At 45.0% G+C, this 12046-nt stretch overlaps 1 protein-coding gene across 9 annotated transcripts in view; it reads left to right on the forward strand.

Annotated features, from left to right (window-relative positions):
• PCDH15 (protocadherin related 15) overlaps window positions 1–12046 on the forward strand; it is a 114499-nt gene that overhangs the window by 62670 nt on the left and 39783 nt on the right. For 8 of the 9 annotated variants that reach the window (XM_061565304.1, XM_061565309.1, XM_061565307.1 and 5 more), the window contains 7 exons: window positions 258–428; window positions 2505–2613; window positions 5249–5361; window positions 5904–6110; window positions 6847–6981; window positions 8691–8840; window positions 10476–10669. In XM_061565304.1, the coding sequence (XP_061421288.1) occupies window positions 258–428; window positions 2505–2613; window positions 5249–5361; window positions 5904–6110; window positions 6847–6981; window positions 8691–8840; window positions 10476–10669 (1079 nt within the window). The remainder of the gene's footprint in view (window positions 1–257; window positions 429–2504; window positions 2614–5248; window positions 5362–5903; window positions 6111–6846; window positions 6982–8690; window positions 8841–10475; window positions 10670–12046) is intronic. The other variant, XM_061565312.1, reaches the window with a different exon arrangement.

The raw sequence follows: 12046 nt of genomic DNA on the forward strand, positions 1-12046 counted from the left end.
CCAGATATCGGTGTGGCTTTTGGGATGTGAAAAACACATTTTAATTGTTTACATGGAAGGACAGATGTGCAAAGGATATTAATTATTATGCTAATTCATGTTTTGTTTCTCGTACTTTCAACAGCGATGCCACCGATTATTTTGTTGTTTTAAAATACACGAGATTGCTAATGCTGTGTGACTATGATTTATAGTAGTGTCGTCTTTCTTGGCAGTGGGAAAAATAACCGCCATTTATAACCGCTTGCATTCACCAGGATCGATGTCCCAATGTGGCGGAGCGGAAGAGCAGCACAACCACGCTGAGCATCGAAGTTCTGGACGGAGACGATCTGGGCCCGATGTTCCTGCCGTGCATTCCCATCAGCGTGTCTCGCGACTGTCGGCCCGTCAAGTACTTTGCTGCCATCCCGGAGCTCGCCAGGCCAGTGAGTATTGCGGTAGCCAAGATTTACATCGGTGAGGTCCATTTATGCTGACACGGAGATGGAAACCGCCTCAGCAGCACGTGATCACAAATCACTCCATCAAAATAATTAAATCTAGTATGGAACAGGTACACAGGCTTACTGAGGTGTAGGAAATTTCAACAGGACCTGCATCTCTGCTTTATTGAATTGGTCCAAGGCCTTTCATACTATTCTTAGAGCAGGGCTGTGAGTTATCTTTGCGTCATTTTTCGTGCTTTTAGGGTCTCTGACCCTCTACTCACAATCATTCAGGATCTTCATGATGGTGAGCAGGTCTGGGTAAAGCTGCGTGACCAGGAGTCAGAGCCATTCCCTGTTTGCCTTGGTGTGTGACAACGGTCTTTTCTGACCCCGACACTATTTAACATCTTCTTTGACCATATAGTTCAAGATGCTTTCTATTACTGTAACTTATGAATTTCCATCGAGTATAGATACAATGGGAGCCTGATCGGTATCTGGGTGTGGTCAAGAGATAACTCGTTATTGGTCAACCATGCTATGTATGCTGATGATCTGGTAATTGCTGCTCACTCTGAGAATGAATTAGAGACTTGTGCTGAACCTGGAGTATGCTACTAAGAAATGGGGCTTTACTATCAGCCTCACAAAAATAACGCACCGGTCTGGGTCTTTTATATAATCAAATACTCTGATTGTCCCACTCCCCATGAGTTATAGGGCAACTGTGCAGAGTGTGGAGAGATTTACATACCTGGGCAGTGTGGTTATGACCAGCTCTGGTTTGGCAGTGGAGATCTCAAACCGATTCAGTTGAGCGGCATTACATGTTCATCAGCTAAACATATGCCCTCCCTTCTCTATGCTTGCGAAACGTGAAGCCCTTTAAAAGAACATCTGCACTGGTTGGAAACATTCAGGCTGGCCTGCCTATGATCTCTCCTGTGTTTAACCAGACTCTATCGTGTGAAGAGCTCACAGGACCTTGAAAGATTTTGTCAGGGCCCCATAAGTGAGCTACTCCGGCAGGCGAGGCTGCATTGGCTAGGTCATGTAGCCGACATGCCCATACATTTTCCGTTTGGACAGATAGAGGGGGCTAAATGGGCACGGCATGGGCTAGAGAATAGGTGGACTGATGCGGTAGGGAAGGATATGGAGCTGATTAGATTTGCCGATGATGGGTATGAGGAGTCTCAAGATCGGCCTCTGCGGAGGAGGTTCATGAAGGATGCTATTTGGCAGTTGGAGGTAGTCGCCCTCTGACAACAGCGGAGGGCAGATGAGTGATCCTCACAACAACAAGCAGAGCGGCGGGTGGCTAATATGTAGCAAGTTGGTACAGTGAGGAGCACAGGTGGTGCATCTGCCAGTCATTTCAGTCAATCCATCATAACACCTTGGTCCGTCCTATGTCCTCCTGCCAGTAAGCCTTCGATACTTCACGTAGTGTTAAGGTGCACCTGGCCTGGCACAAGCACCGTGTGGTAACATGACTGCCACTTAGTGGAGAACGACAGATGTTGTTGTGTGTTAGTGGTATGCGTACGTGTGTGTAAGTGGGTTTCTGAGCACTTTAAGTTCTTCAATAAACTCACTCACTCTCTTTTGAAATTCCACAGACATTTTCTTAAAATATTTACAAAATGTTTAAAAGTCATTCAGCATAACTGCAACTTACAAACAATGCCAACTGTTGTAATCTTAAAATACCTGTGATTGAAATCATCATCTTTCATGCATTCACGTAAAATTTGCTCTAATTCATCTGGCCAGGTGGTGGTAGAGCGAGCGGCTCGCAATCGGAGGGTTTGAATTTCAAATACAGGTTGAGCATTGACTTTACCCATCATATCCCTATGGTGAATAAAACGAGTACCACTTCGTGGTGAAATACGTGTTGGTAATCCTATGGAGATATTCACCCCCACCATACGAATGTGTCATTTTGCACCACTGGCTCACCGTGGCTGTAAACCGGAGATGAGCGCTGCTCCACTGCTCATTTGAGTCAGCGGGAGATCACTGAATTTGCTAACCCTAACATTTGTAATTCTTTTGTTTTTTTCCCAGACTCTGGTCAATCCAATTAATGTCACACCACCAATCGAAGCCATCGATCAAGACAGAAACATCCAGCCTCCCACTGCCCGGCCTGGCATCATCTACTCCATACTAATCGGTGAGTGCACACGTAGGTTTGGGCTCGCAAGAACAGACTGTGTAGGCGCGACACACGAGGGGATGGTGTGGCCACCGGGCCGTCTTTGTTTCTTTCTCACGCTGATGTGTACACTCCGCATCGGGTGCTATTTTAAGGCTGAGTCGACCTTGGGGAGGCTCAGCACCCATTCAAATATAATTTGCCACTGATTTGTACTGTGACCAGGAATTAAACTCAGGTCACCTGATAATAGGTGTTTTACCCTTTTTTCTGGCAACAAAACTGACACCTTTTTACAAGGAATCATGTTTGCATTAACCACATTAACCACAATACCTGCAGTCAACCAGGTCACCTGGTTTGTAGCGCAGTACCATCGTCTGCTCCACCACTGCTCCCCACGAAGAGTGACAAACAGTATCAACTTGAAGCCAGTGCGGCTGAAGTCTGCAAGATTTGGCCGTGATTTGTTCAGTGTGAGTTCAGCCGCAGATGCTCATCCGACGGGGGCGCAAACACAATGACGAGTTCGGATTTTCTGGCTCGCCTTTCAGTCATCGATGTCGTTCTGTCACTCGTGTCAGAATGTTTATTAAAGAGGACACCGTAAACAAGCACTGCTGTCACGTGGGCAGACCTAGCCTGTCAATGAGAGTGTCAATCAAATGTTTTGTAAATAAAATGTAAGCTCACGAATTCACCACCACTATCATCACCACGTCCAGCTTGAAGACATTTCTCTTTTCTTCTGCTTGTGCCTGCTATCTATGCAATGGCCTCACACCGTCACTTGGAATGTGTCAGTGGTCCCCATGGTGCGCGGCCTGCTGTGTGTAAAGTCTGGCGATGTGGCAGTCAAGTCGGCCGTTTGCCATGGTGGCGTTTGGACGGGTTCTCCGAATGTGCGTGTTTAGTTAGCGCGACGCCAATTCGTACCCATGCTATGCAATCTCCCATCGACTTTTTTTCCCAAGCCGTCATTGCAATAACCTTGTTTTAATCCAAGAAACGTGTCAATCTTATCTATTACACCATTGATAGTGCTGTTTGTTGCTGACCGCTTGATATTTTGAGCCATTGGGCCTGTACTCAGCAAATGTAACATTTTTTTAAAAAATGTAAATCCTTTTAAACTAATGGTCAGATGTGGCATTATCAGCATTGGCTACGACCTTTTAAACTGGAATGATTTGAACCACCGAGACTAGGCAATTGAGACAGACAGGACATGGAAGCTATACTCCAGACAAAATACAAAAGCAGACAATACGAATACTCATATTTGTCTCTTCACGCAAACATTGTTTTAGTTGGTTCAACACAAGCAAACCCTGGACTGGTTTTGACATTCATTGCCTCATCAGCAGAGTTGAGCTTTCTTGAGCCAATACTGGTTGACTGCCAGATGTTTATAAGCAAGGACCCTCTTTGATAGACATGGGTCCACATTTTATTTGTGTTTCACATGATAAAGGACAGCACAGCGTAAATATGACAGTACTAAAGAGGGAAATATATAGTCGTGATTTGAATCTTAATTGAAAATGGTGAGATTCAAATTGAGGGTTGTTGGGGATGAATCATTACCTGCCTCGCCTTCAGATTCAGGTTTTCAAGGTGACTTTGTCAAACCAGGTGAGAACTTGGAAAACCAGGATAAGTCCCATTTGAAAGAGAGAGGGGCCTCCTTTTGTATTGTATGTAATGTCCCTTTTGTATTTTACCGAATGCATGAAATAACAGAAGACTCTGTGTTAAAAAAAAATCCCAGTCCTTATTCTGTGTTTAACCAATGCTAAAATCACCCCGTGGTTTACCATACAAACTATCATATGATGGTGCATGTCGATTGTCACTCCAACCTCTGGCTGTAATGGCATCAATCACTGTGCATCGTGCTGATGGCATCAGTGACAATGTTCCACAGCTGCTATTGGTCAGAAATTCTAGACAATAACAATGCATTAGGTGCAAATGCGTTTATAGTATTTGGCTGATATAAATTTGCACGTGATAAGCCACTTCATTGGGCTCTTCCGAAAAAGAGCCATATAACTCAGCGGGCTTTACCTGATTAAATAAAGATAGAATTTAATAAAAGAGTGATATTTTTTCTCATTATGCCACACATTTTGTTATTTCTATGCAACATTTTGTACATATAAGTTGAAGGCATTGGCTATTTGATAACCCTCGTGTTCGGTTTTCAATGTTTTTTTTATGGTTGCTCTGGCATTCAGATGTGAAACTATTGACATCTGTGGTGTTTGTGCTGTGAGAATGACAGTACAATATATTAGAATAAGAGTACTGAGGTGGTGCTTATCTGCTGTTTTCATTCGTGAATCAGTGGAGGGAATTCGATATTTCTTATGGTGGTGATGAGTCTATCCATAGGATAACCACTGCTGACTTCCCCACAAAGTGGGATGCATTTTATCGACCCTGGGAGGATGAAGGGCTGCGTCAACCACCAGCCAGGAATTTAACTTGCAACCTTCCGATTGCGAGCCACTCGTTCAATGGGCTGATGCACCAGGCCAGATGTTTTTTTCATGTTATAAAATGATGATACATTATATAGCCACCCAAATCACCATGCGTTCTCGTGTGATATGGGTATCAATTCCTAGCATTTGTCTGTTTTTTTCAGGCGACCCTGGGAACTATTCTGATTACTTTTATCTGAACGGGAAAACAGCTGAACTGCAACTATTGCAGCCAGTAAACCGTGACATGTTCCCGCAGTTTGATCTTGTGCTGAAGGTAGGTGTGTGTACATGTGTGCACCTCTGCATCGTAGTGTGAATGCGAAACACATTTTTCCATTAGACTGAGGCGAAGAGAGGTGGACTGCTTGGCTTTGTAATTTGCACTTAATTTTCTGCCATGTTCTATCTACGGCTGGATAAAAGCTTCCCCATGTCACACTTGTATTTTCAGAGGTTAATTGTCCGCTTATTTATTTTGTTACTTATATTCTGTACAATAACATGCATGATTAGTTTGTGTTGTGTATGACTGCATGTAGCTTTGCATTGAACTCGGACCTATATCTAACAGAGAAGATACTTTCCTGTAGAAATGTGGCAGTTTACAAACATTGATTCAAGCAAACCTGACCGCTGATGAGACTTCATTTTAAAGCAAGTCCAGAGTTTTCCATGTACTGAACTAATGCTGCTGAAATTATGCACTCCCAGAAGGCCATGTGGGATGTCTAAAAACACGTATTTATTTCTGCGGAGGGACAAGCGTGCGAAGGTGAATTTTTTCTTGTTTATTCGTACCCTTTGCATTGCGTCCAGGCTGAGCAGGATAATGGGCACCCACTGCCAGCCTACGCTGCGCTGCACATTGAGATCCTGAACGAGAACAACCAAGCTCCGTACTTTGAGAGGACCATGTATCAAGGCTACATCCTCGAGTCTGCCTCCGTGGGCACTACCATCTCTAGCACCCTCCAGCTGGACAGCCCTCTGAGCATCGTGGCTCTGGACGCCGATGTTAAAGAGGTGAGTCAGGGGCAGGTGAGAAGAGGAGGATGCGGCCACCAGGGCCCCCCTCAACTTGTTGCTGTGCCACCTGCCACGGTTGCAGTCAGCCCTGCAGCACCCCCCATTTGATTTTTGTTCATTGAAATATTTCACCTGGACAATTCCCCCGATATAGAACATCAAATTTTCAAGGGTGTCCATGGTGCCGATTGACACACACATAGCAGACAAATAATGAACATGTGGACACATGTTTTAAATCTATAACTTATAGATTAAGTTTCTTATTAAGCTTATTATACGTTGATTATCGTACCAAGTCAATGAACGTTGAAACTGGTCCAGAGATTGCATGTATTGAACCAATGCTGCTGAAATGATGCACTCCCTAAAGACTGAGCAGTCTTCAGATGCACTTCTGCGTCCGTCTGGAACGCTCTTCCTTGCGATATTAGGAAGCCACTGGAGCTATGCACTTTTAAATTTAAATTGAAAACGAATTTTTGTAAAACTTATTTTTATGTTTAGTTTGTTGTCCTTCCCCCGTACCTCCGATTAGCATGGTTGGCTACATACGGTGAGAAAGAACTTAAACATGCATATATGGGATGTGTAAATCTTAAATATTTTGTATGTGCAGACAAACCTATGTGTGAAGGAGGCGAGTTGTCTCTGTTTATTTATATTCATCACTTGTATTCTCCACAATGATGCGAGCAATTTCCTTGCGCTGCGCTGTGCTGCGTCACGGCAGACAAAGGACCCACAGCTGCAGGTGTCGCTACAAGGCGCCAGCGCCGTGTTCGGGGTGACAAGCTCCGGCATCACGCGGTTCCTCATCCTGCTGCAGCCGCTCGACAGGGAGACGCGTCAGCAGTACTCGTTCACGGTAAAGCAGGGCGCTGGTGGTACCGGCGGTGGCACTCGTTGTCCCTGGTTCACCGTGCGGTGCTGGGGGGGGGGGTTGGCCGGGTCGAGGTGGCGCCGCGTTGTTGCCAGGGAGTGGCGTTCGGGTCAAGGTTCAAGATTGTTTCGAGTGACCAGGGTGAGAACTCGAGGGCATCGTTTGCAAAAGTGACCCGGGTCACTGTAACGACAAAAGTGATTCAAAATACATAAAAGTATAACAATGAAGCGAACAAAAATCTGAGCAAAATTAACTTTGTTTACAAAAAAACAGTGCACAAACACAAATCTATATCAATGTAATACATTTTCCATTACAAAGTTGGCTCAGAAAGTTTTATTTTGAAAACCAATCAGTGTAGGATTAAGCGACAAAAATATTAACATGGATTTTGGGTGGTTTTGGCACTCGTGTGTAAACTGACAAGGATATGCGTCAAATGCAAGTGAAGGTTGTGCGTGGTGTTGTGGTTAGTGAAGAGCCTGGCACGGACTGTGGGGCCCGTGGTGTTCTTATCGACATCAAGAGTGATCGATGAACTTGTGAAGACACGTTTGAGGTTAAGGTGCCTCATCCAATCAAACCGACAGCCTCTGCCGTCGCTCCACGGCAGTGCTCTGCAATCAAGTGCCATGGCAGTGATTGCACAACAACAAAAAACAAATGAAAAATCATCAGTCTCCACTTCCCTTCTACCCACACAACGATACCGGAGAATCTGTTTACGTTTTAACTACCTTAGGCGCTCGTCCATCTGGCTCTGGCTAGAGTGAGACGAGTCTTTGGAAAAGGGGCTTTGTAATGCCATCAGGTGAACTGCCAAACAGGGTTACCGTGCAAATGTTTTGTTTCTAACTCACAGGTTTGCAAAAGCAACATCATCATTAGCAGCTGTAGCCCCCTGCTTTTCCCTTTCTTTCTGGATTGCACAGACCCTTTATACATTAGCAGCAGCAGTAGATGAGCCGATTACCCAGGCACACCCTGGCTGTCAGTCGCATCCATATTCCTCTACTGCAAATATCATTGTAATTCTTGAATCATCCCCCAGCCCGATTGGATTAAACTGTTTCCAAAAAGTCTATCGCCTTCATGGCTTCCCACACCTTCGATTAACACGGTTGGCTACGTACGGTGCGAAAGAACTTCAACATACGTACGTATATGCACAAGCCAAGACCTTCCGCTTCTCTAGAAATTAAACCAGTGATGTTGACCAACCGGCACCTGTTTAGCTAGGGTGGTGGTGACTACACACGCCTGTAATACAAGTTTACGGATCGCGCAGATGTTGTAAAACTCCTTTGCTGTGGACATGGAGGTGCCATACCCTGACTTGCCAAGGGATGGGATAGAGTGTTTCCCCCTCGTGCACGTGTCTGTTTTCTCCAGGTGCTCCAGTTTCATACCACGTATAAACACTCATTGATTGGCCAATGACACCTTAATATATAGAAAACTACAGAGCTTGGGCAAATTTGGCACCAGCTCACTGCGTGACTGCCCTTCTGCTTGTCTGTGGGCCTTTCTCCTGCCTCTGAGCCATTCCCTCTGTATGAGAGTGAGAAAATGCTTTGCAATTATTACCGGTGCCCCACCCTGCTACAACCACAAGCAGCTGCAACACACTTGGTCCTGGTGGTGAGTCCTGGCCCTGTTGTTGGTGAGAATGTTGCGTGTGCCTCCTGCAGATGATGGCCTCGGACGGGGTTCTGCACAGCGGGCCGGCTAATGTGACGATCCTGGTGCTGGATGCGAATGATAACACGCCGGTCTTCACTTCTCTCTCGTATATTGCCAACGCCTACTCCAATATGATACCGGGTGACCCTGTCATACAGGTTTGTGTGTTTGCTATTGATGATCTAGCACTCGCTAATTCACTTGCTAATTCACTCCAGTCATTCGCTCTCTCATCGGCGGTTATCACACTGCTATCACTATTATCATGGTTGCCTTTCCCATGAACTTCACTCGTTGATGACATCCACTCATGTTGACGATTCGGTCTACCTCACGCTGACTGTGTAGTCTCATCCACACGGTGTTCAACCACCACGCTGCAAGTCACAACAACACACTTACTCGCCAAACTCACTCACCACACTGCAGGTCTTTCTGCTTCTTTCCTTGCACCGCTACACTTTCGAATTTCCTCTCAACGCCTCTTTTCTTCTAACAAACATACTCAGTTCAATAAAGACGTTAATTCTCATCGATTAGAACTTTGTCAGTGCTGTTTTGCATTGGCTGCTCGACGTTGTGGTGCTTTGCGTCTGTGCTCAGCAACTGTGTAACAAACCATGAAAATTATCTTTGTTGTTTCCTCTTGCATCCAGTCACAGCCACGGGTTGTGCAACTTGCATCAGCCAGACACACTCGTGGGGGTGTCTGTGGTGTGCATGATGGGTTTTCATCCAAACTTTGGGGAATGGATGGGGCATATTCCTGATCATTGTGTAATATTTTTTTATTTTCCAAAACTAATTATTAGGCAGCAGCAGATAATCATAATCGCCACAAGACGGTCCACTTTAACGTTTATGGCAGTCTACTGGTGTGTGTGTAAATTTCTTAGTTGTCATTTGGCAATTGAGAGTGGTGATGGTGTTATTGCCATGGTTACATGGCATGGTCTTCACAAGCAATGAGAATTTTATCCATAACATAATTTTTTTGTTTGGGTTTGATCACGTAAATATAAATGTGTCATTAAACCCGCCATCACCCAACATATCCAATTAGTAATGTTTGTCACGTAAACAAAAGTGTCAATTCGTTACTCTCCAACACACGGGTGTGTTGGAGAGTAAACCTGCGACACCCCCCCCACCACTCCCACAAATGTTTTAATCTCCAATAGACGGGTGTGCTGAACTAGTGAAGAACTTGCATGTTCTGTTCATGTGACAAACCTTACTAATTGGCTGTGTCGGGTGGTGGTGGGTTTAACGACACATTTATATTAAAAAGAGAATATTCTTGAGGCAAAGTTTGAAGTCTTGTGCCATTTCAAACCCCAGATTTTTGGCTTACCTTTTTCTTTTTGACATCGCTTATGTAGTAGCTGCTGCATCTCATACAGCCAATGTCAAGTGTTCAACTTGTAAAAAGTGGATAAATCACAATTTCAAGCATCATTTATTCCTCAAGTTTTGCCATTTATATGTTAATGTTTATGCATTTATTTGTTAAAACTGATGACACTGAATAATTATTTATTTGTCTGTGTCACTGATAGTCATTAATGGTTGTGAGTTGAACAAATGCGCATTTCAGCTGTGTACCAGGTCGTGTCTATGAATACAAGAAGTGCTTGTAAATATATACGGCCGTCAGGTGACATAGCTACAGTGTGCCTGGCTGCACACCTGATGAGACATACAGAAAGTAAAAAAAAACGTGTTGCATGAAACGTAATGTGACAGTAAACATTCCATACCTTATTCACACGCATACCTTGCTTCCTCCGCAGCTCGTAGCAAGTGATGCCGATTCAGGCGTAAACGGAAATGTGCACTATCAGATTCTGGCTGGAGACCAGGGCCAGTTCGTCATCAACAATGTCACGGGGCTCCTGAGCGTGGCGGGGCCCGGGGGCCTGCTCGTGGGACGCACCTTCACCCTGACGGTGCAGGCCAGTGACGGCGCCCCGCCTGCCGACAGAAGGTGCCTCCTGCCATCACGCTGCACATTCTCATGGCGCACTGCATCACGATCGGTCAAGATCATTCATCGAGTCGTGGGTTCCATCCCGAACCTGACGCCTGTATATTGCATGTCCTCCCCGTGGTCGCGCGGATCTTTCTCCGGGTCCTCCATTTTTTTACTTCCACATTTCGAATCAACATGTGTTTCGAGTATTTGGCTGCTACAAATTTTCACATGATGAGCCACTTATTTGAGCTGTCATTTGGCAGGTCGCTTCTGAAAATGAGCTATGTAGCTCAGTGGGCCCTACTTGGTAAAATAAAAAGAGTTTAGTTTCATTCAGTATTAATTCACCAATGTTTTCTCCCCTCCACCGGATCCCGCAGCTGTGCAGTAGACACGCAGCAACCTCCAAGCTCTGCCCCTCAATGTCTCCCACCATTTGGTATGAGGTCTTTTCTTCCCCGAACTCGTGCAGACCACTCCAATGTCTCTCTTAGCAACTGGCCCTCTCCCGTCCGGCCTAACCACATCAACAACTATCGCCTGTCATGTTCTCTTACGCAAATAACCATTGCTTTTCCTGTCTTGCCACCAAGTTCCCAGCATCACTTTTAGGCACCTGAGCTTAAATGCCAATCACTTATTTTCGAGCTGCTAAGTTAGGGGGCAGCTCTCTGATCTATACAGCAATACAGATGCCACTTCTGCCTTGAATGCACTTCTCTTTACCCTTAGACGTATCTCTTTCCTCTTCCTAAGTGATGTTCATAGCCCATCAAAAACCCACTTCATAGCACCAATAAAGCCCACCACACAGCCAAAATACATTTCAGAATACACTTCACTATGCTGAAAGTGTAAAATCCATATACATCTTACACGTGATGGCTGTATTGAGACCCTATACATCAGTTCGGGTGACTTTGATTGTTTACATGCTAAGAGATGCAGGTCACAGACACACAGTAAGTACATTATTAATTACCCATATGAGTAAAAGTTATTTCCTGCTTGAATGAGCATTGAGTCAGTGCTTAACTCCTATTTACAGCTCTGAACCAGTGATGGGTATTCCCCATTCCTGTAGTGGCGTAGAGTACATGCATCGGACAACCACTGTGGACTTAGGGGGTAACTCATTTCACCAACGCCAGAAATATTATTATTATTGGCCTTGTTTACCCAGGAAAGCCTCACTTGAGTCTCAACATTTTTTCAGGAGAGTACTGCCAAGTGTTTACAGTTAGGGGCAAAGCTGCTGCTGCTGCTGCGTGAGATCCCAATTGAGAAATGTGCAGGTAATGTTTTAGCATTGTGATGTTTGGTCAATACCAGTGCAATTGTAATGGTTTATTCGCTACGGGAGGACACCGGAGGAAACGGGGGGGGGGG

The sequence above is a fragment of the Lethenteron reissneri genome, chromosome 34 (assembly GCF_015708825.2).
Source record: "Lethenteron reissneri isolate LAM-NWPU_2019-01 chromosome 34, ASM1570882v1, whole genome shotgun sequence".
Taxonomy (NCBI): Eukaryota; Metazoa; Chordata; class Hyperoartia; order Petromyzontiformes; family Petromyzontidae; genus Lethenteron; species Lethenteron reissneri.